Source organism: Apiospora kogelbergensis (genome assembly GCF_038363985.1).
Source record: "Apiospora kogelbergensis strain CBS 113332 chromosome Unknown utg000006l_segment0_segment0, whole genome shotgun sequence".
NCBI lineage: Eukaryota > Fungi > Ascomycota > Sordariomycetes > Amphisphaeriales > Apiosporaceae > Apiospora > Apiospora kogelbergensis.
In genome coordinates this window covers 3084486-3110437 of record NW_027117423.1, presented here as the reverse complement: position 1 = coordinate 3110437, position 25952 = coordinate 3084486, and the positions used below count along the sequence as shown (strand labels likewise).

General features: G+C 51.4%; 9 protein-coding genes across 9 annotated transcripts; 4 read left to right on the top strand and 5 right to left on the bottom strand.

Annotated features, from left to right (window-relative positions):
- Window positions 1-2870: 2870 nt before the first annotated feature.
- Window positions 2871-4735, bottom strand: PG998_009835 (RNA binding domain-containing protein; the record flags this gene model as incomplete). Its single annotated transcript, XM_066876651.1, has 3 exons — window positions 2871-3470; window positions 4413-4442; window positions 4499-4735. The coding sequence occupies 3 exons, from the start codon at window positions 4733-4735 to the stop codon at window positions 2871-2873; spliced, it is 867 nt and encodes a 288-aa protein (XP_066728807.1).
- Window positions 4736-5832: 1097 nt separating this feature from the next.
- PG998_009834 (Oligosaccharyltransferase subunit ost4p) lies at window positions 5833-6018 on the bottom strand (the record flags this gene model as incomplete). The annotated part of the gene is made up of 1 exon (XM_066876650.1): window positions 5833-6018. One exon carries the CDS (start codon window positions 6016-6018, stop codon window positions 5833-5835), a length of 186 nt encoding a protein of 61 aa, XP_066728806.1.
- Window positions 6019-6499: 481 nt separating this feature from the next.
- Window positions 6500-7643, top strand: PG998_009833 (uncharacterized protein; the record flags this gene model as incomplete). Its single annotated transcript, XM_066876649.1, has 3 exons — window positions 6500-6820; window positions 6868-7124; window positions 7181-7643. The coding sequence occupies 3 exons, from the start codon at window positions 6500-6502 to the stop codon at window positions 7641-7643; spliced, it is 1041 nt and encodes a 346-aa protein (XP_066728805.1).
- A 1257-nt stretch (window positions 7644-8900) lies between these two features.
- Window positions 8901-9710, top strand: PG998_009832 (uncharacterized protein; the record flags this gene model as incomplete). Its single annotated transcript, XM_066876648.1, has 1 exon — window positions 8901-9710. One exon carries the CDS (start codon window positions 8901-8903, stop codon window positions 9708-9710), a length of 810 nt encoding a protein of 269 aa, XP_066728804.1.
- Window positions 9711-14573: 4863 nt separating this feature from the next.
- Window positions 14574-16812, top strand: PG998_009831 (serine/threonine-protein kinase nrc-2; the record flags this gene model as incomplete). Its single annotated transcript, XM_066876647.1, has 4 exons — window positions 14574-15494; window positions 15539-15644; window positions 15704-16385; window positions 16443-16812. The coding sequence occupies 4 exons, from the start codon at window positions 14574-14576 to the stop codon at window positions 16810-16812; spliced, it is 2079 nt and encodes a 692-aa protein (XP_066728803.1).
- An 852-nt stretch (window positions 16813-17664) lies between these two features.
- On the bottom strand, window positions 17665-17919 carry PG998_009830 (uncharacterized protein; the record flags this gene model as incomplete). Its single annotated transcript, XM_066876646.1, has 1 exon — window positions 17665-17919. One exon carries the CDS (start codon window positions 17917-17919, stop codon window positions 17665-17667), a length of 255 nt encoding a protein of 84 aa, XP_066728802.1.
- Window positions 17920-19046: 1127 nt separating this feature from the next.
- Window positions 19047-20930, top strand: PG998_009829 (saccharopine dehydrogenase; the record flags this gene model as incomplete). Its single annotated transcript, XM_066876645.1, has 8 exons — window positions 19047-19060; window positions 19133-19212; window positions 19265-19582; window positions 19669-19689; window positions 19747-19870; window positions 19945-20027; window positions 20097-20135; window positions 20224-20930. 8 exons carry the CDS (start codon window positions 19047-19049, stop codon window positions 20928-20930), a joined length of 1386 nt encoding a protein of 461 aa, XP_066728801.1.
- Window positions 20931-21178: 248 nt separating this feature from the next.
- Window positions 21179-24505, bottom strand: PG998_009828 (uncharacterized protein; the record flags this gene model as incomplete). The annotated part of the gene is given in 3 exon segments (XM_066876644.1): window positions 21179-21439; window positions 21498-23448; window positions 23460-24505. The coding sequence occupies 3 exon segments, from the start codon at window positions 24503-24505 to the stop codon at window positions 21179-21181; spliced, it is 3258 nt and encodes a 1085-aa protein (XP_066728800.1).
- Window positions 24506-24968: 463 nt separating this feature from the next.
- PG998_009827 (glycosyl transferase family 90 domain-containing protein) lies at window positions 24969-25720 on the bottom strand (the record flags this gene model as incomplete). The annotated part of the gene is made up of 2 exons (XM_066876643.1): window positions 24969-25448; window positions 25541-25720. The coding sequence occupies 2 exons, from the start codon at window positions 25718-25720 to the stop codon at window positions 24969-24971; spliced, it is 660 nt and encodes a 219-aa protein (XP_066728799.1).
- Between the last annotated feature and the right edge of the window lie 232 nt (window positions 25721-25952).

Sequence of the window (25952 nt, the reverse complement as noted above, 5' to 3'; positions counted from 1 at the left end):
AATGGAGGACACGATCGGCCACTATAGGTGGACGCAAGCCCTTTCCTTGTCATCTGAAAGGCAATGCCATGGTTTAGGGGCTATTGCCCTGATTCAAGGGCTCGACTGAGCTCATGTATCATCTTTCGATACCCAACATCAAGCAAGTCCAACCGAGACTCCCGGGTAACGAGGCGATTATTCCAAATTTCGGCCAAAGCGGAGGCTGGCTGGCTCTTCACCATCGTCACTCTAACATCATCGTCGGCCAGGCTGGAAGATCAGCTGCAGCAATGGATGTAGTAACCGCTGAAGCTATGTGCGTGTAGTAGTATTCTGGCCGGTGAACGCATATGCTGGCGAATTGGCTCTTCGTCAACGATCTGCAGACGACATACTGTGAGTCTGGGCCCTCCCTTTTTGACCGACCCATGGGTTCCTGGCGCTCTGGCTGTTGACGTGCCAGCACATTTATCGTAGGCGACGAGACTTTCTGCTGCATGCATCCAGCCTCATCGAACGGCAAAACGAAGTTCGAATCTGCAAGAGGTGGATGGCCATGAGTATAATTGGGAAACCCGGGTCCCACACACACACACACACACACACAAACTCACACCTGCATTATTGTTCTTCTGCCCAAAAACATTATATCCACCACCAAGGTTATTATAAGAGCCTTATACATAGAAATGTCCTCTCAGGTGGGCCAATGTGATACATCATATGATCGAGGGAGAAAAATAGTGTACCTTTTTCTCGTAGAAGCCGGGTCAAATGCACAACTGGTCCAACCAACTCCTTGCTTGGCCCTGAAATTGTTCCCAGAATATATACGCATGGCAGACACCGGAACAAAGCTCACGAGGGAAGTTTAGTGGCCAGACTTAGTGGCCTCTCACATCCAGTCGGCTTTCATCCAGGGCTTGCTATTCGTCTGCAATGTCCCCTGTGAAACACGTTGGGCGTTCCGTGAAAGGGGGCTATGGTCTTGGAAGACAAATCACGCTCATGCAAAGGACTGCGGAATTTTCCGAGCCATGCCGCATGGAACTCGTCCACAATCTGACGTTGTCGTTGGCATATTCAACATCCTATCGCAGCCTACACCGTCCCACCCGCAGGCGGGCCATGCAAAGCCAGCTTCATCAGCTGCCCCATCAGCTGCCAGAGACGAGAGGTAACAGGTCACTGTGATCCAGGATAGCATGGTCTGTTGGGCAAAAGGTCTTGCGTGAGGTTCTAGCAGCAGGAACTTTTACCATCATACATACACATTCCGAGTATTCCCAGTTTCCCCCAAGTCATCCCCTACCGGTTTGGGCATATCCCTGGGCGTATCATCAAATCCACCCCATGGACCGTCATACGCTAGGTAGCCCCCTTAGCCAAGTTTTAGCATCTACGTTCATAGCATACTGGATGTTGAGTGAGGTATGCTACCCTGCCTGTTTCCTGAAGCGATTGGTATTCGGTCAGCAGATGCTTATCGAGCTATATGATGTATGCCCAAGTTCTTGTACAATTGCTAAGGCTTCAAAGCCACCTTCGGGGATGGATTAATGAACACTGTCCAACTTCCGACGACGGCATCATCGTCATGATAGACGGACGACACACAACGTTATAGCCGCCTGCTCCGAATATCATATATGACACAGAAAGAAGCCCAGCAACAGCAACCTAAGCCCATCCAGCAACTACCCCGAGGAGAAAAAGGTGACAATGGAAATCAGCAACCTGACACAGACGACTCGGGTTCCCTTGCCGACCTTGATCCTTCCTTTGTGTCATCCGTCGAGCCAATCAAGGACTCGGAGGAAAGGGGAGGATCAAAACACACACTATGAGAGACGAATGACCCCTGAGCTGGCCTGTCCACCTTGCCACCCGTTCCGTCTGTCCATCTCCCTAACTCTTACATCTTTGCCATTTTCCCGAACGAATAGTAAGCCCGATCCTCATATACTCAGCCAGAGGGCCCAACGCCTCAAATTACACGACATAGCTGACAGCCAGCCAGTTCCTAGCCGGCGCCCCCAAAGAACCGAATTTGGTACGTAGTTTGGCCGAGATGGGAAGGTGCCCCTGGAGCCGACGGAAAATAATACGGAGGTATTATGCATAGGAGGATTATGCATACATGTTACACACCGGTGATGATTAATCATGACTAACAAACAGCCCAATGTCGGGCTGGCGGAAGTGGTGCTGATTATCTTCCTTCATAAGACCAAAAGGGGGATCGGTGAGGTGCTTACGTGTGTACTTACAGCACTCCCTTGGGCCTCTGGTAAACCGGAGAAAAGATACAGACCATTGGTTACACAATCTTAGCGACCCCCTTGGGTATGATGCATGTAGCTTTCCGTCACAACATAACAAAATCTCCGAGTTGATACCAGTTAGGGGACTTGAGCTTGTGTTTGGTGCAGGCTGAGGCAACCAAAGTCCAACAATGTTTGCAAATAGCCAAGAATAGGGAGGCCAAACGTATCAGTAGACACCTCCAAACACATGTAGGTTGGCTTTATGTCCCGGCATGGCACATGATACGAAATTAGTCACCGTTCGACGCACTTAGGGGTATTATCGCATAGGTACATCATGGAGGCCAAGTGTGGTGGTCTATCGCTCGATCTTCATTATTCGCTATAACCACTGAAAGAAAAAAAAATTGTTCAGACTGATCTGCCAAATGAAGCCAGTGTGAAAAAATGATACACGCGTTACCGGTCCATCCTTCATCCCAAAACCGGGTTGCATTTCGTTGGTGACAATTTGGGGGCAAGCAAAGATGTAGTGCCAATCGTGGCAAGCTACCGGCAACCCAACCTAGAGCCACTCCTTCCAAGCGCAATCTTCCCGTCCAATGCGAATTTCATAAAACTTCATCCGAGTCGTTCGCTGATTGTGAGACAATTTACTGTTGAACAGCTATTAGCATCCATCGTTACGTGCCTGACAGTGGCAAAACTTACAGAGATCTCATCTTCCATAGCAGCGTCATCGTTTCCAGCAGCAGGAGCGCTGCCGGTGGCGTTTTCGGCCGGGTTGCCCGAGCCCCAGTAGTCCGCCATCTCCGAGTCGAGCTCCTCAGCCGTCTTCTTCGCAGGGCGAGCGCTCTTGCCCCGGCGAGCACCACGGCCTCGGCCCTGTGCACCAGCTGCGCCAGATTTGGCATCCTTGGCAGTCGCGTCCTTCTTGGTAGACGCAGCTGACTTGGGCTGGGCCTTAGGTTGCGACTTGGGTTGCGAGATGCGGTCCGTGAGCGTCTTGGGTGCAGGAAGCATAGCGGCGTTGGCAGCGCTAACAACGATCTCGATCTTGATGGGTCTGTTGTCGACCAAAAGACCGTTCAAAGACTTGAATGCTTTTTGAGCACCATCAGGGGAAGCGAAAGTGACGGTAGCGATGCCGCGGCTCATGCTGTTGGGTCCATAAGAAAGCTCAACCCTCTTGACGTGACCGACAGACGTGATGAAGTACTCCTATCGAAGGACATGCCATGTTAGTGATCAATAAATTCACGGGTTGTAATCGTTTCGTATCATGTCGCTGACGCGTCGCTACTCGGATAGCGAAAGTGATGTGAGCTGAGCCAAGCATCCTTTAGTGGCAGCACACGAGAGGAGCAGTACACAGGAGGACCATAAACGAGCAAGCAGTGAGCGTCAGTACAGCATGGAGCAGGCCGTCTCAACATCCAGCATATCGGCCAAGCCGGGAAAACATCTCGATCCCCACCCACAAGATGTCCACTACCAGTAGCCATGCAACCAAAGGTTTCGTCTCAAGAGATAACCGACACAAATCTTCCGCCTCATGATTATCTCAATCAAAGCTCGTCAGACCACTGGCGCTCTGTTCTTGCGCAACACGACAAATACGACGCGGGGATTGACAACCCCAGCTGCCCAAACCGACGGAAGTATTGCGCCTCACCATACTCCACTGAAGATGTATCGGTAGTCTCTGAGTGCGTTGCTGTAACTCACTGCTGTGCTCGTTGCAGGTTGGAGAAAGCACTTAAGCGTGCTTGAAGTTCACAATGATTTTCCTCGAGAAGAAAGCCTTTCCAGCCTCGGGTTTGCATGTCATGAGTAGCGCCATAGTCAACTTGTCGACACTGATGGAACTCGCAAGGAAGGGTTGCCAAGCCTTCTGCGGTTGACGCCAAAGCGCAGTGTTTTCATTTGACAAGGACCTGCTCAACTTCGATGGAATGTGTTACAATGCAAAACGCATGCACATTTTGATCATGAAGGAGACTGGGCAGCTGACAGCTTCACTCCGGCCACATCCATACATCCGTCGACCGAGTGGATCAAGTCAAGACGATGTAGATCGTAGGTTCGAGATGCACGTGCGCGCGATAAAAATGGATAGTCGATGAAATTCCACCGGCAGGGTAAGCCTTAGTGGAAACATACCTTAATCTGTGCCTCGTTGACGTCCTTAGGCTGCATGGATTGTTAGTGACTGATTGAGGAAGATGGAACGAAGTGTATGGACTTACCAGGTTGCTCACAACAACCTTGCTGTCGCCAGCCATAGCGCCCTTGGCGGGTGTTTGCTTAGAGGCGGCAGCTCCCTTCTGTTTGGAAGTCTTGGTCACGCCACCAACGGGGGCGACTGTGGCGGCTGCTCTGCCGACCGAGCGGCGTCCTCCTCGAGCTCCTCCACGGCGACCGCCAACGGTGCGGCGCTGGGTGGAGAGAATCTCGTCGAGAGACTGGTCGAGCTTTCCAGACATGTTGATGGATTTGGTAGTTGGTAGTGTTTTGAGTGTGTGATGTGGAGTATCTGACGCGGAGCGTGTGATGGGTAGAGACGCGTTCTTGTACAAAGTTGCGACTCGGGGAGATGTAATGTTGTTGGCTTGGGGATGCGCGCAAAGGTTCGCGTGCGTCGATTAATAGATTAAAGGCAACTGAAACTGGGGATATTTCAGAGGCGATGTGTTTGGCAGTATGAGTAATTCCGCAGGTCAGGGGGACTTTGCAGAATATGTATGTTTGGCAGGAGATGAAGCAGTGGAATATAAGTGGAAGAGAAAAAAAGCTGTCAGGCCACGCGCGAAAGGGTTGCGTAGCGTGTAGACGAGGCGTTACAAGTTGGATGCAGCCGAGGATCAAGAAATGGAAATGCGTCGGGTGTGAATCTTTGTTTGGAGAAAGATGTTGATGGACGAAGGTTGGGGGATTGATGGGAAGACCTGAGGAAGGAGAAGGGCGGCAGGCGGGTGGCGTGGGCTTGTGGCTAAGCCTCGAGCTTGGACCCACAGTCATTTAAAGCAGTCAGCAGTGCCTAGATTCTAGACTGCCTGGCTGCTTCCGGTGCTTAGCTAGCTAGTGCCAAGAGCTGATGCCTTGCCTTGCCTAGCTACCGCTTTCCAGTTTGGACGTTGTATCGCTCTTCCAAGAATCCAGCTACTCTATGTAAAGACATATGCATAGTTCTGCGGGAAAGAGCTTGTCCCACGCCCACACAAGCGTCAGGATAGATATCAAGGGAAGACACGTTGGTTGACAGGTTGGTATTAATTAGATCTGTTTCCTGCCGCAGAGGCGCGTGTAGCTCGTCGTGATTTCGAACTGCTCTATCGCTTTGTAACTCTGCAGGCCAGCATCGCTAAAGGATTCACATAGAAAACTCCATTCTGCGACGCCAAACCGAGGGGGCGCATCGCCTTCGAGGCATGCGACTGGGTATGTGTCCGTAGGCTTTCCTGCCCTTCGCACTCGTGTTACAATCCACCACAACCCATCGCAGTGTATTATTATATACCCCCAATTCACCTCGAATCACCCATTCGAATCGATGTGTCGGTGCTGCGCCGGGATTCTCCCCTCATTGTGTGTTCTGCTTGCCGACGGCGGCAGGTTGTCGCGCGGGTCGGGCTTTGGCTGCTTTCTCCGCAAGTTCGCTGCCATCCTCTACGGAGTTGACCTCGAAGAAATGGTATACGACAATGAGAACCATGGAGACGGAGCCGAGGAAGATGGCCAACTTGTAGAGGTCGTCGTCGGAGATCATGGTCGCGGTTGTATCTGTTCAGTCCACTGGAGTCGATATCGATAAGGGAGCTGGATCTCTCGAGCTCTGAGGGAAGACGATCTGGCGCGCTGAGTCAGTCCAATGCCCGGAAAGAATATCAGGAGAAACAAATAGTAGTGTGCACAAGATCACATACCAAAGCGATGTCGAATCTTGACTGTGTGGTGTAATGGGGGATTGAAGGTAGAGGTAGCTGCTGTTACATACAATGAAAGGCCACCTTGGAGAGCTGTTAACTGGCGGGTAAACTTCGGCCATGTGACGTCGACTGCTGGGATTATTTTTAGGCTCAACGAGACTACCCCACGTAATCACCCACCAAGCAAAGAGGTCTACCAACTTGAAGGCAAGAAGTCAGGCGACTCAACCGACGAAATCATCGTGTTGTCTAACACCGAGAACGACCTTTTGGGACGCCCAGCTAATCTGGTTAGCATTTCCTTTTCATCCACACGCCGCCATGCCTCCCAAGAAGAAGGAAGACCCGAAGGCCAAGAAGCCGGCGGCTTCTAAGGTCATCGCCGACAAGACGTTTGGCATGAAAAACAAGAAGGGCTCTGCAGCACAGAAGCAAATCAAGCAAATCAACGCAACCGCCACCGGCACTGCCGAGGAGAAGCGCAAGGCTGCCGAAAAGGAAGCCAAGGCCCGCGAGAAGAAGGCCGCTGAGGATGCGAAAAGGGAGAACGCCGAGCTTCTGGCCAGGCCCGCGCAAATCCAGAAGGTTCCTTTCGGCGTCGACCCCAAGACCGTCGTCTGCATCTTCTACAAGAAGGAGACTGTGAGAAGGGCAAGAAGTGCAAGTTCTCCCACGACCTCTCGGTCGAGCGCAAGACGGAGAAAATCAACCTGTACACGGATGACAGAGCACAAGAAGAGGAGCAGAAGAAGAAGGAGACTTCCGATGACTGGGACGAGGAGAAACTCCGCAGTGTTGTCTTGTCTAAGAAGGGCAACCAACAGACCACGACCGACAAGGTTTGCAAATTCTTCATCGAGGCTATCGAAGACGGCAAGTACGGTTGGTTCTGGGTGTGTCCAAATGGCGGCAATAACTGCAAATACAAGCATGCCCTCCCACCTGGGTAAGTATCCCGTCTAAATACCGGTCTGTATATTATCCCACACTAATGTCACCCAGATTCGTTCTCAAGACCAAGGAGCAGCGAGCGGCCGAAAAGGCCCTGCTGGACAAGTCTCCTCTCAAGACTTTGACTCTTGAAGAGTTCTTGGAGTCCGAGAGGCACAAGCTTACCGGAACTCTGACGCCCGTCACACCGGAGTCTTTCGCCAAGTGGAAGACCGAGCGCATGAGCAAGAAGGCAGCTGAGGAGCAAGCCAAGATGGCCAAGGAGGCGACTGGTCGTGCTATGTTTGAGAGTGGTAATTGGCGTTTCAACCAAGACAACGACAACGAGTCCGATGGCGAGGACGACGATGAGGATGAGGGTTTCAACCTCGAAAAGATGAGCAAAGAGACGGAAGCTCTGCGCCAAAAGAAGGAAGACGCTCGACTGGCCGCTGCAAATGGGTACACGGAGACAGAAACAGCAGATGAGCCTCCCGACTCTGGTGCTGTCGAAGGCGAGGCCTCGGGCTCTTGAGGGCATTCCCTCACGTCATCTCCAAGCGATGAGGCTATGGAGGGGCGCATCACCATTAAGAGACAAGCCGAGGGACTTGTTGATCGGAGGCACCTTGCGAAAAAGGAGTTGTTGCACCGAGACGTACAAATTGTACACGCATCTGGTTATGGCTTCCCACTGCCCCTCCAATAAAATGAGAGCTGGGCACGATTGTGGGCAAGTTACAGGAGGCGGGCGTATCCCAACAGAGATTGTCATTGGGTTAACAACCTTCTCACTACGTAGAAGAGCTACCTACTTACGATACACGTTTGATAATGCTGGTAAATGCTGACTCATTCCATTTGCACCTACCTGCTTGATTCTTTGAAAAGCTTGCTCCCAAGCGCTTCGGTCATGTGGCATGTACTACTAGAGAGAATAAATAGAGAAAGGTCCAAGGCCGATCAGAACATGGCTTTTATAGAAAATTCATTTCTCGGCGCCAGGTGATGGCATAGATAGTTTGGATGTCTTCTTGTCGGCTGTGCAGGAAGGATGACAGTCAGGGCAAAACCGGGGCTCTGTGTGTCTTTGGCACTAACCCGGCTGCCCCCTGCATGCTAATTAATTAACGGCTTTGTACTTTCGACGCTTGCAGGAAGGAGCGCGGCGCGTCGTGCGCTCAAACCACATTCGTTCCTACTCGGCATCCATGTATCTCACACCCCAGGTTCTGATATAAAGCGATTGCTGCATGTTAGCCGTATTGAATTCTTTCCTTGTTCATGACCCCTTTGAAAAGACCCTTAATCTTATGTCACTTGTTGTTGTCAGCGACGTGGGACAGAGACTATTCCCAAGCTAGCCAGGCCCGGCACCATCATGTCTTTCCAGGAGGGCATTCACCCTCCAAACGAGGACTTAGTAGCAAGCGCCTTAGGTGTAAATGGACATACCACAGGCCCACCCTATGAGAATGGTTACCCTGTAGAGGACAATCGCCGAGATGATTCCATTGTACCAGTCGTCTCGGATATCACTCCATCAATCATCCCAAATTCACTGTCAAATGCGAAAAGCCACCACCTTCTCCCTCGGGCGCCCGCCAAAGAATCGCAGTTACCCATCATTATTAAATCCTCACCTGCACCATCCAGCAAAAGGCGAACCCTGTTCTCAAGCCCAGGTGCTCGAACTAGGGATGAGTTAGCGCTGGAGATCCAGCTGCCTTCGAGGCCACGACCAAGAAAAGCCCGTGGAGGCCCAGCAGGTTCAGCAGCCATATTCGTCGATATGTGCCACGAGGGAGAGGAGGTGGCGCCACAGCTGCGTAAAAGAGGCCGTCCCAAGGGATGGAAGCCAGGCACTCCTTATAATCCCAATAGAGGAGGGCCCTCTTCTGCAACCAGCAAGCCAACGAGGAAGCCCAAGTCATCGTCCACAGCCGCCAACCAGGAACCCAGGAGAAGAGGACGCCCGCCTAAGCCACCAGACTTGACAATTAGGCAGTGGTATATGCGGTCGGTACCTAAGTACATGCCTTTCGGCTGCGAGTGGCACGAGGAGAACCTGAAGGGGCAGCTTACACGATGCCCGGCCGAGCTTCAGAACATGGACACTTTGCGGAAGCACGTGTATCGAATACATTGTGACACAGAGTTGTTGGTGTGTCGCTGGGGCAAGTGTGGTAACGGCAACTTATCTAAGGCCGGCGTGGATGAGGAGACTATTCTGGAAGAGACCGAGGCCGAACACCACCAGCAGCTGCAGGAGCAGGAGCAGCGGCCAGAAGAGTTCGCGAATGAAGAAGCTCTCCGCGCCCACGTAGAGAAGGAGCACCTGGAGCCGTACGTCTGGCACATGGGAGACGGACCCCAAAACAAGGGAATTTGGACACTGGAGCGAGACCCAAGCCAGCTGCAGCCGTATCTATTTGGTCAGGACGGAAGCCAAGTCACACCCTCGACAAAAGACCAGCAGTTCGAGGATGTCCAGGGTACCATGGATCGCAAGCGTAAACTTCGGGCAATTCAACGGCAGGCCCTAGAGAACGCGCCCGACGAGTCGGAGTTCCTCCTACAGCCATCCGACACGGAATATTAAGGTCATTAGCCCTCGGTCAGACACAGCTGTAGTTGGATAGCGAATGAATGCTCTTGATACTAGAGATCGAGCATCTTATCCGCGGGGAATAAATCGGCGAATACTATATGGGCCAGGGGTTGGCCGATCAGTATATCTAATCAAGTCTACGGACAGCGTGCCCAACACCAAACAGTCTGCAGAGACAGAGACAGAGACAGAGACAGAGGCAGAGACAGGCATATTAATAATGGGGCAGTATTCAGCGTTTTGTTGAACATCTTACCAGCGTAGCCCTTGGGTGGTATTGGGGCTTCATATGGTGGCAACCATAAGTCGGCAGCTAGGCAGGATAATTGTCTTTTTATGTAACCATTCTAGGGCATCATTGACTTGCGGCAACATGGGATCGTCACCGCATCTTAAATAAGCATCATTGCTAAACATAGCCTGTCTGTGTCCCAAGACGCTATAAATCCGACTTAGACCATACACCATCAGGTTGACCCAGGCCTTATGTGCATTTCTGTAGTCGATGCAAGGTCGACTTGGCCAAGTTCGCGCCCTGGTCCATCATTTTCAAGTCTAGTGATCCGAATATGGTCCTCGTCGGTTCTCCTTGGAAAACTCGTGACTAACACCAACGTTGGGCCATCGACTTCGCTCATATGCACGGAAATGACGATGAATTAAACTCCTGGCCCCTAAACCCGGCGGCGAAAGACAGGTCATCAAAATGACCTACGAGGCCGAAGAGAGGGGGCTAAAACTCAACGTGGTACATGCAGCAGTAGGCAGATGATTTGAAGGTTAGGTCAACAGAGTCTGGTTGCAGTATGTCCTCGTTTCCGTCAAAGAATCACGATTCTTACTAGCTCCGCAGATAGTTAGAGCCTCAAATCCCTTGAAACACGACAATTATTCGGGCATTATAGCCGCATTCTAATGCCCTAGAGAACTAATGATATCATGATATAGGGTTGCGCCCAGTCCATTTGGATATATACATACAAATTCATATACACATAGTGTGCACTCTATGCGCTCAGTGTTATAGTATATGTGCCATCCTTATGGATTGTACACTGGCATGGACATATTCGATCGCAGTTCAGTCTATCATACATACCCCTTATATGTGCTTGGAAACTTCTATTTATAAATTATAGAGATTTAAACTGCCTAGAATTTTACAGCTGTATGCCCATTGCAACGACAACAGTGGCTTCTTAAGAGACTTAGATTGGTTTGCCTTAAGCAAAAGCTGGGTTCCTGGTGGTCTACTAACGGCCAGCAATCATGTCTCAGCAAGAAGCGTTTCCATGCAAGCTTGCACACAATAACCTATGATGAAGGCAGATTTTCATTCACACAAGTCTAACAGTTCTCTCTGGGGCTGACTTGAAAATATTATAGATATCGAACATGCGAGCGCAACATTCGGAGCAGAACTGACTTCATGTCATCAGATATATCATGAGGACTTGTAACAGAAGCCGAATAGCGGCAATGTAGCCCCGTGACCTAGTAGGGACGTTCTGCGCGTGACTCGTTTAGAGCCAGGTCATTCGACTCGGTGTACGAGCACACATTGCGACCATTGCTGCGAGTCTTACACTGTACATTCGACCTCGGCTTTTTCCAGCGAAGTGAGAAGTATAGACGAACGACATTTGACGGTGGCTAGACAGTGTTTACTCATTCGTTGCTTGTCAATTCCCATCCGAACATGGGGGATTTGAAATAGATTCGCCACGTGGGCGCATGACCATTACAAAGGTAGTTAGTTTCAAGACGAAATAAGGCTCCTGGCAGAAGGAATTTGTATCAAGATTTTGAACAACTCAATTTTCCTTTCTACATGAAGCTTATCTGAGCGTACGCCGCAGAAGTCAGGAACCCGCCGACGCCGTCAAAGAGCGAGCTATGCTCGATAATGAGAAGCTGGTTCATAGCATAAGGCACGAAAGCCTCAAAGCTTGATATAATATAGCATAAGCGCACTATGTGAGTGACCCTACGTAAAATAAGCCATTAAGCCATTGCAGGCCGAGTGCCGTACTAGTTAAATACACGTGACACGTAGGAACGCTCGGGAGTGGGAATCTAGCATTAGTCGCAGCTGTGTCTGGGATTCATCTGATTCGATGCGTTTTGTCCCGACGTTGCGATGCTTGGATGCTTATTTGCAGTGTCTGTAGCAAGTCTCCACAGGTAGCAGTGATCATGTTTGCAAGTACACAGCATGCAGTGGGTGGAGGGCAAGTTGAGCAGGAGGGTGCTAACAAGCAAAAGGGGCTGCGTAGTCGTGGAAGTCGATAGTTGGACTTGAGTTTCGACGCAGGTATGTCAGGGAGGCGTTGCACCTGTTCAGCCCCGAGGCTGAAGTGCCAGCGTCAAGGTATTTTCATTTTAGATATATATTAGAAACATAGGATCCCTGTACAACACGTACGCACTACTTGCTGCGACAATGCTTTTTCCACTAACGTCACTCTCGCCTCGTTTATCCATAAGGCGATGAAAGATTGCCAGGCACAAGCTCATGGGGGCACTAAGAAGAGGAGAAGCAACTTCGTATGTTGGGTACCCAAGTGGTGAGGGTTGAGGAGCCAACTAACCGCATACTTTGCATGTTGCGAAACTCTATATAGCTTCAATTCGTAGAGTGGTTCAACTCAAAACCTGTTGGATAGTAGCCGGGCGCGAGGAAGAGTTTCCCCAAGAATGCCATCTTTGGAGGCTCGGGAATCCAAATGGACGGACGTTGTCGCCAGCCTCACAATTTCCTGGGACGAACGTCGGAACTACAGTGACGATATCCACCAAGAAACCTGCGCGATGTTGAGTCCTGTCGCGAAGCCGCGAAGCCATGGTGCCATGCGCCGGGATGGAATGTAGGAAACCCTGGGGTGGGCCGTGGGCCAAGGGCCCCCTACATAGAAGTCGCCAGGCTTGGCCACTTTGGGGGCAGGCAATGTCGCTCTGACAGGGCTTGCTCTGACGAGAGAGACTCGTGTCACTTCAAAGGCTCCCAAGCTCGCTCAACATGTACTTCATGCTCAAAGATATACTCTGTCGTGTCGTACCCGGTAATTGTATGGTCGGCGCATTTGCTCGTTATGCTCACGTACCTATATCAGGTAGGTGTTCGAGACGCGGATGCGGGCCGACGGAGGAGGCCATTCACGAAGGCAGCGAGGAGGGCCAAGTGTGATGTCAGGTATCCCCACGTACAACATCAGTACCAGCTTATGCATGCCAGGGGGTGTAAACGGTTGAGCTGAGCAATAGGCTATTCGCTCTGCTTGGCACGACAATAAGGTATATTGATTGATTGGTAGGCAGGGCACGCAGGTAGGCAGGTCATCGTGTTGTTCTGTCTCCAGACATAATCAGTTTATCCAACCTATACCACCATTTCATTTCCATCCGGCTCTCGAAGCAATGCGCCGGATGATGCGGATGACAAGCCACCAGAGTAGATACATTGTGCTGCAATGCCTCGGTGCCTGGGGACTGCTTCGAGACCAATTCCAAAGTATATCTGAACCTAGGCCACCACGTCAGATCAATAGGATAGATGGACATAAGTTGCCAAATCAGTATCAACCTATGGCGCCAGACAACATCAATGGGCACTGCTTAATCTTTTAATGCAACACAGGCTCCGATGCCCCCGAACATGGGCGAATCCTCCGGGCTCAAACCCCCTCCCTCGTATGCACCGTGCCGTACGAAGGCATGGGTATTGGAGGTGTTCACCGTGTCTCGAGACAAGTAAGTGCACGCATTTACGATTCAAACTCTGTCCTCTGTTTGATGCCTGTATGGCTTTACACATGATGGTGGCTTTCTCGCGAGCTGAGTCTAGCCAGGGCCATATCTGCTTGGCTTTCGGGAGTCTGCCAGTGTTTCTTTGTCAAGTCCCGTAGTGAATGTAGTGCAGCTTTTAGCTAGATCTGGGCGTCCATGGCGTTGTAGCCCCCCTCAAAGGAGAAATTTGGGCTTGTGAGGTACATGCGGGCCATGTACCTGCAACCAGCGAATACTCCAGTCTATTTCCCTATTTCCAATACATCCGATTTGCATGCTGAGGCTGGGGACTTTCGATGATATGCCCTACATAGATAGCTATGTACCTACGTAGGGAAGTAGGGAGAAGCCCCTCCCTGCACCTCCCCTGCAGCCCCGACTAAAGCCGCCGCTCGATAAACAGCTTCATCCCCAGTCCCCCTTCTGGTCCTTTGGATTGCTTCGAGAAAGTCAAACGGAAAGTCAATAGACGGGTTTCTTGATCGAACCAGAGGGAAGGTTGTAACTTGTCCCAGCTTTCTCTTCCGTCAGAATCTTTCATTTCTGATTTCCCTCGCAACCCCGTACTTGATGTGATACTTCTAGCGTGGGTGAATGGTTCAGTGCCCCCGTCAATCAAAAGCCCCCATCCAGAGCAGCACCGACAGGGACGAACGACAAGGAACACGTTTATTGGATTACCAAGCACCAGCCAGCTCCGGCCACCGGCGAGGCCAGCAGGACAGAAACAGAAACAAAAACAGAAACAAGCAGCCGGATTCAATGGACTGGACAGAAGAAGGCACTGCAGCACCACACACAGCCTGACCTGACTTAAACCGAAGTGAACTGGAACAGGAACAGTGAAAGCGAACAAACACACACACACACACACAGCACAGCCAGCCCACTGCCACTTCTCCCACTACTAATCCGTCCCGGCAAAGTGGATCGACCTTACCAGGCCTGGGCCTATCACCGACTGACCGACAAGAAACTAGAGTGCCTGCTTCCTCTCCCTCCCCCCTTGGCCCTTGGACTCTCTGCTGCCACTCCAGTACTGGGTAGAGGCACTTGACTTGATCGACCATGGGGTCCACTACTACATCAACAGCCGCCAACTCCAGTCCCTCTTCGCCTACACAATTACGGCCAGAGTCTGCACGTTTTCCTTCGGCTTCGGACCATCATCCACCACCTTCTCGTCGGGTCAGCACTTTCCGTATCAGACAGCGACTGGCATCATGGCATTCGTCGCATGATCTACACCGATTAACTCAATCCCAACACTTCAACGACTCCAGCGATCCCAGCGACATCAACGACACCGACTCCAACACCCTCACCCTCACCAACAGCACTAATAAGATGCCTTCATTGAAGTCGCCGAATGGCAACTTCAACCAGAAGATCAAGAACTTCTTCCGCATCGATCTCAAGTCCAACCATCACGGTTCCGAGAAGGAAAAGGCCGTCGAAGGCTCAGTCAAGAGCGCCGATAGTAAATCCAATGTGTTCCGTAACACAAAGTTCTTCTCCTCTGTTGGCCGTCTCAGGTCAACTACGACCGCCAGCGAAGGCAACCCGCTCGACGAGGCTATGAGCCCGACGGCCCATGCGAACCCTTACTACGCTCTCCAAGGCCAACCAGGTCTCCGCCATCACAACAACTCCGTGCCGCCGAGCCCGCCAGACACACCCACTTTGAAAGTCAGTGGCCCTGCTGGCCCTGCGAAACCCCAACCTACGAACGCTACCAAGGAGGAGTTGGCGCGAAAACTTCGCCGGGTAGCAAGTGCCCCCAATGCCCATGGTCTCTTCTCCAAGGGAAAAGGTAGCAACGAAAGACCTGCAACGGCCGAATTGGGCAAGGAGCCCCTAATGCAGCATCCCGACTCGACCACGTTGGGCTTTGTGGACAAGCATGCCGCCTCGGAAGGAAATCTTGTCGTGCCTGACGGCGACGGACTGGGCGCTCTGCCTCCCCCGGCCAGAGTCCTCTGGCCTTCCGTAGGACATACAGCTCAAATTCCATCAAAGTCCGCACTGTCGAGGTCGGGCCCGCCAGCTTCGACAAGATCAAGCTGATTGGAAAGGGTGACGTTGGTAAAGTGTATCTCGTGAGGGAGAAGAAGAGCTCAAGGCTATACGCCATGAAAGGTAAGGAACACGATCGTTTTGATGCGCTATTTTGGAATCCCATTCTGATCGTGAAACAGTTCTCAGCAAAAAGGAAATGATCAAGCGCAACAAGATCAAGCGGGCTCTCGCCGAGCAGGAAATCCTTGCGACAAGTAACCATCCCTTTATCGTCACTTTATACCATTCGTTCCAGTCGGAAGACCATCTTTATCTCTGTATGGAGTATTGCAGCGGTGGAGAGTTCTTCAGAGCGCTCCAAACGCGCCCTGGCAAATGCATTCCGGAGGATGATGCGCGATTCTACGCCGCCGAGGTCACAGCGGCCCTCGAGTATCTGCACCTCATGGGCTTCATTTACCGCGACTTGAAGCCCGAGAACATTTTGCTCCACCAATCTGGCCATATCATGCTGTCAGATTTCGACTTGTCGAAACAATCCGGCTCAGGTGGCAAGCCCACTATGATCATGGGCAAGAATGGTGCAAGCACTTCATCTTTACCTACAATCGATACGAAGTCCTGTATAGCAGATTTCCGGACCAACTCCTTTGTTGGTACTGAGGAATACATTGCGCCTGAGGTCATAAAGGGTAGTGGGCACACAAGTGCAGTTGACTGGTGGACTCTGGGTATTCTGATCTACGAGATGCTCTACGGAACAACACCTTTCAAGGGAAAGAACCGTAACGCCACATTTGCTAATATTCTGCGAGAAGAAATCCCCTTCCCAGAACACTCTGGGGCACCGCAGATCTCAAAGTAAGCAAGCACCAACTGTCGCATGTTGCTATGGACGGACCATACTGACTTTATTAGCTTATGCAAATCTCTAATCCGCAAGCTTCTCATCAAAGATGAGACGAGGAGGCTCGGAGCTCGTGCCGGTGCCTCGGATATCAAGGTCCATCCTTTCTTCCGAACCACCCAATGGGCATTGATTCGTCACATGAAGCCTCCGATCGTACCTCACACCAGTAAAGACATAGATACCGTCAACTTTAGGAATGTGAAGGAAAGCGAAAGTGTCGACATTAGCGGTGCCAGAGCCCTCAAGGGCGTGCCTCTTGATAGTGGAATGACGACTCCTGGGGCGGATATCGTGGATCCTTTTGAGGAGTTTAACAGTGTTACGTTACACCATGAAGGCGACGACCACTACGGCAACCAAAACTCAGCGACACGCTAATCCTGAGAGCTTGTCGCAGCTGGTTTGCTTAACCCACCGGCATTTCCCAGAAGGAGACGCATCCCAGGCGTTTGCCATCCTTCTGCAGCGTTGTCGCATTTTCATGTTGTCTCTAAAAGCGAAAGACTGCTCTTTACTATCACCAGAAGACCATATCGATCGATCGACTGTATCGGGCGGCTGCCTACGATATGGCCGCCGCGACCGTATTTTGTTATCATTACTGTATCGTGGCCCTATCTTCTTACGTATCGGAGCCGAGGGATCCCAGAACAATGACAAACTATCACTCATTCTCAAGGCCGATGCTAGGCCTGGCGGACTTCGATCCAGACGCTGTTTGGCAATGTACAGTCAAGGCAGAGCATACAAGCATCAAGTAACAGATTGTGGCGTTTGTGGATGGTATATGGAGTTTTTGGCGTTGCATGACTGTTGATTAGGATCTCAATTCCGGGCCAACTTACGGCTCTATAGAAAGTCGCAGATATCGAGAACAAAAAAGAGAACCCAAAACCACATGAAGCAATGATATCCCTCTCCAATGTCTAGCAAAGCAGTTCATGCATGTCTCAGCTGGCTGTGGTTCATGGTGGTTCTTTTTCGACGAGGCCAACAGTGAATGTTTTAGACAATTCAGGATATTTTGGCTTTGTACAAGGCACTGCGACTACTGTACTTGAAAGCCTACATGGTAGGTTGGATGTCCTGAAGTGGCAATACACGAAATCGATCTTATATCTTCAAGAAGCGCGGGTAATTCAACGATTTTTACGATTTCTATAGCACAAAGCTAAGCTGGCCATGTACTTCATTCAGCCTCTGGCTATATCCCCTGCCTCCTGTTGCCTTTTACACAACAACTAGTACGCTCTCATCAAGCTCCAGTATGCCGAGGATATCGTCCTGGTCGCATTGCTTCCACTGTCCCTGCACGCCCGTGATTCCCTCCTCCACGTCCCTGGGAGGCAGTCTGACAACCGGCCCGCCGCTCGAGACGAAGAACATCAGGGCGGCGAGCTTCAAGGCCACCAGCTTGTGGAGAGGGCGCACGTGGAGTTTGGTGGTAAAGAAGAGAAGCCCGCAAAACAGCCTGCCAATGTGCATCTTTGTTATTCTCTTATGCTAAGAGGCAGGGGCGGGAAGGTGATGTGTTCTTGGAGTTGCCGGTGGTTTTATGGGCAACAACAGGTCAAACGAGGGACGAGGGCTGAAAGGCGACAGGGGAGGTGGTGTTTACACACACACACACACACCCTTTTATGAGATGTCCCTGGAATACATGAGGGTTTCTCTTGTGTATCTTCGTCTCTAGGCAGTCTAGTTGTAATGTCGTTACGTCCTTTGTAAAATCGTCATCATTTTTCTGAGTTCTTTGTCGTCGGGGGATGCGATGGCAGGTGATCATCATTGTTAGCACCAGAGCGATTCGGATATCCGACTCTTATAACGCATTGTCACCAAGGGGGGACAAAAGTAGGAATTGGCAAAGAGGAAAAAGGAGCCTGCTGACGGATGGATTGTGCTCCGACTCCAAGCGCGATGGGCTCGGGCGCTGCTACTTACTTACGGTGACAGTGAGTATAGTAGCATTGCTCATTTGATGATTTGCCGTCGAGCGTTAAGAACCAGGGCGTTGTTAAATATCTTGGCCGGCTAGCTTACCAACGGCTTTGGTTGTCTGGGTGGAATGAAAGTATACGAGCTACCCCTGGTTTGCAACATCTCCCAGCTCCAAATAGGGGTAGCTGGTCTATTGTGACTCTGCAGGTACTCCATTCTCATGAACAATGCATTCATTGAATTGTATTGTGCTTTTTGACATTTGCTGCGGAGCTACGAACTGTTTCTCGTAAGAGGCTCCATTGGGGGCGTTGCTGAAGAATGGGACGACTTGAAGAGGCGTTACTGAGTCACGCCGGTCCAAGATGGAATTCGGCGAAGTCGGGTCTCTCTGCTTTAGAAAAGTCTTGCATGCAGCAAGCAAATACGCGGCAGAACTACGTATACTTGTATAGCGTAAGCAGGTGGTACAAATAGCCAGTAGGTAATAAGTCTTGAGTCTGAAGTGTAGCTGTGCCGTCATCGGACGTTGCCCCACCCCCACCCTCTGCTGTAGACTTTTGACATCGCGGGCCAGCTTCGATAATTTCACCTTGCAAGCTACAAAGTCCTTGATTGACATTTACATTTCCTAGCCATTGATAAAAGACCATACAGTCGTGTTATCCAAGATGGCCCCCCAAAAGTAAGTTGCGGCACCTGTATCCCACTGCACAAGAAAAGATGCAATACTGATATGCTGTGTTTGTCTGTGTAGGGTGTTGATGCTCGGCGCCGGTTTCGTCACCCGCCCGACCCTCGATATCCTCTCTGAGCAAGGTGTCGCCGTTACTGTCGGTACGATAAGCTCCTCTCTCGGCTGAGCCAGATGCTGCCCTCCTTCAACAAGACCGTGTTGCTGACTTCATCACGCACTCCCGTCCAGCTTGCCGAACTCTGGAGTCCGCCAAGGCTCTCTCGGCCGGTGTCAAGACTGCCACGCCCATCTCGCTCGATGTCACCAACGACCAGGCCCTCGACGCAGAGCTCGCCAAGCACGACCTCGTCATCAGCTTGATCCCCTATACCTTCCACGCCACCGTCATCAAATCAGCTATCCGCCAGAAGAAGCATGTCGTCACCACGAGCTACGTCTCCCCCGCCATGATGGAGCTCGACCAGCAGTGCAAGGATGCTGGCATCACTGTCATGAACGAGATCGGCCTGGGTATGTCTATGTCTCTCCACATCAGTCCTGGGAATTGCTTCCCTATATTGTATCTCAGACGCTGACTTGCTACTTTATTACCGCAGACCCTGGTATCGATCACTTGTGTAAGAATTGTCCCACAACTCTGAGCGCAGGCACTCAGCAGTACTGACCGCTTGCAGACGCTGTCAAGACCATCGACGAGGTCCACAACGAGGGCGGAAAGATCACTTCTTTCCTTTCATACTGTGGAGGTCTCCCGGCCCCTGAGAGCTCTGGAAACCCTCTGGGATACAAGTTCTCTTGGTAAGACTGCCCCCGTCCCTTATATGCTTTAGGAAGACCTTGAACCAAGTATGAGCTGACAAATATGGTTTCAGGTCGCCGCGTGGTGTCCTGCTGGCTCTGAGAAACGCTGCTAGCTTCTACCAAGACGGAAAGGTTGCCAACGTGGCAGGCCCTGGTAAGCAAACATCTGGTTGCATTGCCGTCTATCTATAGGAATGGCTATACTAACTGCGCAACACCAAAGATCTGATGGCTACTGCCAAGCCATACCACATCTACCCTGGTAAGCAACTATAGTCCCATGGCGCGGGCGAGGTCATGCTTTTGTGCCACACTCTGTATTACCAGTCGGTTACTAATAATAGCTGAAGGATTCGCTACCGTTGCGTACCCCAACAGAGATTCTACCCCTTACAAGGAGCGTTACAACATCCCCGAGGCCCAGACTATCGTCCGCGGTACTCTGCGATACGCCGGCTTCCCTGAATTCGTCAAGGTCCTTGTCGACATTGGTTTCCTGAGCGACGAGGAGCAAAGCTGCTGCAAGGACTTGGTCGCCTGGAAGGAGGCTACCAAGACTATCGTCGGTGCTTCGGCGTCGGATGAGAAGACTCTCATCGACACCATCGCCTCCAAGACAAACTTCAAGGATGACCAGCAACGCAACCACATCCTGGGTGGCCTCAGATGGCTCGGTCTCTTCTCTGACGAGAAGACCATCCCCCGTGGAAACCCCCTGGATACCCTCTGCGCCACGCTCGAGAAGAAGATGCAGTACGGTGAGGGAGAGCGTGATATCGTCATCCTGCAGCACAAGTTCGAGGTCGAGCTGAAGGACGGAACCAAACAGACGAGAACTTCTACTCTTGTCGAGTACGGTAGCACCGACCCCAGCGGCTACTCGGCCATGGCCAAGCTCGTCGGCGTCCCATGCGCGGTCGCTGTCCAGCAAGTCCTGAACGGAACTCTGTCCGAGAAGGGTGTTCTCGCTCCCATGAACAGCAAGATCAACGAGCCTTTGATCAAGGAACTCAAGGAGAAGTACGGCATCTTCTGCAAGGAGGAGATTGTCGCATAGATATGCATCTAGAGTCCCAGTGAAAGCCAGGGTGTAGCAGATCAAAATGAAGTCAAAATACTGGATATAACCAAATGCATGTGGATTGACATGACTATGTCAACTACTTCTAGTACATTAACCTTGGAAACTTGCATTCCACCCACGAGTCCTCTGTCCTAATCCGATGAAAGTCAACACGTACATTGTATATTCCTGAGCTGCACACATAGTCGACAAGCAGAGTGAGATAACAATAGCTTTTTATCTCAATCGGCCATCATTATGTCGCCTGAATTCGAGTCATCGGAGCACTCGAATATGGGCCCAAAAAGGGGAAATTGGAGTGTTCTGTCCAGTCTTCTTGGCATGGCCCAGAAACCAACATGGATGCCCTCCAGCTCTTCCGCATCTTCCCTCTCGTTATCAGAGTCATCAGATCGTAGGTTAAAAGCAGCCCACTGCCCGACTTGGATGGGGTGCCTTCCCGGGTAACTGAACTTGAGCGTTCTCTTTTGGTCTGTTTTGAACTGTAAAAGTTGTATCATGTCAGAGGTGAATATAATCTCCCATCCTGTTTGAACTTACCTCGATCGCGGCAATCTGGTTGCCCTGTGCTATGCCAATGTCGATTTCCATAAGCTGCTCGTCATCATTCAAAGTCTCGGTGACGAGCTTCCCTCCGTTTCGGGGGACGCCGAGGGACAAGATGCGCCCTGAACGATAGATGAACGACAGCGCCGCGGGCTCCCACGAATACGACTTGAAAGTCATCTGGATCGACTTTAGGGGGTCGTTGCCACCGTCGGCCGTCTTCTCCTGCAGGAAGACCTGCTCCAGCACAGCCCACTTGGGCATTGTATGGGGTTCGGATTTGAAATAGAGATGCCGACCGGCCATGTCCGTTTGCCAATGAGACGTGACTCTGAAATGGTCACAGCCGTGGCTGCAACTCCATTCTATGCCGTCAAGCCTCTCGTAAGGAGTTTCCCGGAAGCAGAGACGGACGTCTCCCTCGGTGGGCTGATGCATCACTTTCATGGTCGCACCTTTGGAAGTGGTTATATGAAGCCCACTCATGGGGCCGTGTTTCATCCGTCCATAGTCATTGCCGGCATGGTGAAACACTTCGATTTCCACCAGGCGCTCGTCCTCGCCGATTTCCATCGACGCGTGCTCTGAAATCCATTGTCCAACCACCGAAGTTGAGCCCTCATATTCCAGCTTCAGACCCGATATATGGTGCGGTTCACGCGTATACCCAGCGTTTCCAACGGAAACCCGGATTCTGCGTAGACCAGACAGGCTTGCGACAGTGAATGCTTGGTTGCCTGAACTCAGTACAGACACGACAGAATCGTACACCGAGGCTCGAACCCTGTTCCCTGGGTACTTGCGAATTGCAATATCGCCCGTAGACCAGTCATTGTTGATCTGGCCCGCGGAAATCTCCACGGCAGAAAAATCGCGAAAATGGCCGTAAGGGGAACTGTGTAGGCTAAAGAAGGAGGTGAAGACTTTGCCGGGGGATGCCCTCGTACTAATTTCAATGACTTCACCAATCGGTACACCATCTCCGTACATGCAGAATTCAATTGACCTGTTCGCGGTGGTGGAGAAGGAAAGACGCTGTATGGTATCATGCGACGGCAAGTACGAAGTAGCAGCCTGACAGATCCTCTCGCCTTCCGGCCCAGCGATGGCGAAAGACTGCACGAAACATTGGGGTTCATCGCCACTTGGTAAGAACTCGCCCTTGCGCCCATATGCTCTCTCAGTGCCGTCCGCGTAATCGAAGGACATGCCAAGGAACACATGAACACAGCTGCCCATGAAGACGTTCACCTGTGTCAACAGCCCTAGAAGTCTTCCATCCTGGCCACCAAAGTCCATGGATCTGCATAGGTTGAAGGTGTCGTGAGCCGAAGGAGAGGTGTGCCACCACTCAACCCGACATCTCGGCGGTGCTGGGGTCCAGACCTCCGCGATCTGCTCGATTTCTGTCGAGGGGGGTGATTCTGTAGTCGATTCCCTTCCAGCCAGTTCCAAGGAGACTATTTTGCAGGCATCAAGTCCAACCACGAATCCAATGTCTTGAAGCTTCTTGCCGGCCTCCAATTGGGAAACCCCGTTATCCTCAACGCAGTCACCAAACTGACCTATAGTGTGAGTCCTAGACATACCCATGATCCGCGTCTGGAAGGATAGCCCGATGATCCCAGATACCGTCACGTGAAAGGACATAGTGTCGACATCTTCAAGAGACTCAATCTCTACTGTTCGTTCGTTCTCGGGGTTGATGAAGCCAGCTCTCGACAATTCGGAACCCTGCCCATTTCCTCTTGATGTCAGAAATCGTAGGCCACATATGTAGTTTTGGTCCACAAGTGATATGAACGAAGCCCCGAGCCTGAGAGGCTGGCTATGTGCTGAACTTGGTATACCAAGATACTGCTTCTCAAAGAGTCGAGACCCTAGGACAAGATTGGGGCGTATGTTAGGCGTACTGGGGTGTGGTTTTTCGAACTCGAAGGTGACGCTGGATGATACACTGCCCAGGGGGCAAATCCCTCGGGTATTCTAAGAGGTCTCCCCAGGTATGGTGACATAGCTATATTTTCCATGTTTTGTAGGCGCAAGGTCATAATTGGCACAATGTGTTGTAGACATTTCCATATCCGCCTTCGATTCCTGAATCCGGGGTAAGTTTGGAAGCCAGTGAGCATGCTCCGGGCAGCATGGTATAGTTGACGCCAGTCTATGGGCTTCGGTGGAAGATGAGTCTCTCTGGTGGCGAAAGCAAAGGCCATCTCTGCGTCATGGTCGAATCGTGACGCCCAGAAGCTCTGTGACAGAAGAGATGGTGGTGTATAAGCGGCGACATGCTTAGAAGCAAGTCGCAAATCGCAAACGGATTTTGAGGGCAGATTGACAACCACGAGCATGATGACCTCGTTCGGAAGTCGACTGAAAACATCTGTTTCCCTACTCCTGGGACCATGGAGATGCATATATGGCGCGTTGGCTGGTAAGTCGGTTTTGATTCCCGCATCCAAATCAAACTCATCGTTGGGGTCCTGCAGAATCCAGAATAGATCGGAGCCGCGAATTGATGCAACAATATCGTCCAAAACTCTACCGTGAACCCGGGCTCCATGTGCGCCACCATAGTCGTGCCCTGGTTTCAACTCCGAACCCCATGCCGGGGTATTGTACAGGATAGCGAACAGTTGACGAGCGATAGTCTTGGTGGGAAATTCCCTCTCCGGGTCCACGACATGCCTCAGTAGTTTCCAGCAGAAGTCATGTACTGCAAAGCACCCATACTGTTGTTGGAGGTCTCCGTTGTACAAATCGTTGGGGACCAGCTCGGCTCCAGGATACTTCCAAGACTTGTCTTCATCCGCATCTGCGCAGATGTGATTTTGCGCTACGAAGCCAACGCCTGTAACATAGGGGTCATGGACATACGCTCGCGCGCGGATCGCTCGGACAGCAGCACTCCAGCGGAGTTTGCTATCACGGGCCGGGTCGTCATCATCATAGGCCTCAACATAGACACCGCAAAGGGAACAGTATGTGTGTGGGTAACTCATTGCGGTACCACCCAGGTGGGGGACAAAAAAGAGAATATCGCAAAGAAGTTGGATAGTTGCGATCAGGTGTCTTGAACAGTAGGAGAAAGATATCCTAGGCGTCAATAAGGAAAATTCTGTTCTTCTTAAAGCTTCATTCGAGAAGAGCACAGTCAAAAGGTTCGATTCTCCAGCTCGAGCGCTGTCTACGTAATTGGCGGTTGCCTGCGCCCCCACTTCATAACATATTGCTTTTTCTAGCAACAGCTCTGTATTTGAAACTGCTACGACCTTAAGATGGCTGAATATATATCTATATCTGGTTTGCTCCGTACCTGGTTGCCGGAGGTCGGCTTCCGGGTGGGTTTGTATCCCGTACGCCCGGGTCTAGTCATATTACGGATGGGAGCACCGATAGATGTGTCGTATCACGCACAATTTCTTCTGTCATTGCTACCTAGTTGGCGATACACGTCTCATTTTTTTACTTGTATCTCTGAGTCTCTTCTTTTACCAGATCTCCGATGAACGCCAGCCTGTCCCTTTGGGGATCGACGACTCTTGCGTATTCCAGCAGCACCCGCCACACGTAAAGGAGCATGTCATCTCTGCGCATCACCTGGCTCGCCCACCTGCTGCCTTCATCCGCTATCCGCCTGCCCTGCGCGTCATGGCCTTCGAGGAAGAATTCCATGATCGCGTATATGTCCATGAAAGTGTTGTCGAAGGGGACAAAGTGCACCCACGGGACCAGCCGGTCGTCGTGCCACTCGGTGTAAATAGTCGCCTTCAGAGGGCAGCTTGTGCTCCGCAGAAAGCCGCGCCAGCGGCCGCTGAATGAGTTCCCGTCAATGTCGGGCAGGTATTTGTACTTGTACTGCTTTGCCATTGACTTCGGCTTGACCAGATCGAAAAAGGGGCTCGAATAACTACAGGTCGGTAGTCGCTTATTCTTGCTGGCCATCTCTCCGGGGGAAGCAAAAGGAGGTCCACGACCCCAACGTCGGCATGCACTGCGAGCCAGCTTCCCAGGAACCCATTTCTCTGTGCACTTACGTTGTACACGCCAGGCGGAAGAAGTGCAAAAGTAGGAGCTGCGGCTTCGTCGCCGGCCAGTACTTTCTGCATAGCCGTTCCGTTCATCATCTGGACCCAGCGGTGACGGTGGAAGTGCCACCAATTGTCTGCCTTGTTACGGCCGCCGCTGGCCACCCCACGCCATATCAACCCTCCCATCTTGTCTCCCCACAGTCCACCGATTCCCCTACCCCCGAATATCGTTTATCATCGGCAAGATACACAGCACCTGGTATCAGTATCTCGTTGTTCTGTGGTAACTTCGAACCCCCCAAAATAGGCAGGAGCTCATGGGTAGTGGACATGCTAATACTCTCGACGAAAGTCGCGTGCAAGCCGCGGAGATGGGGTTGCAAGCATGCGTCCTGTGAGGCCGTGAAGTTTCGCACAA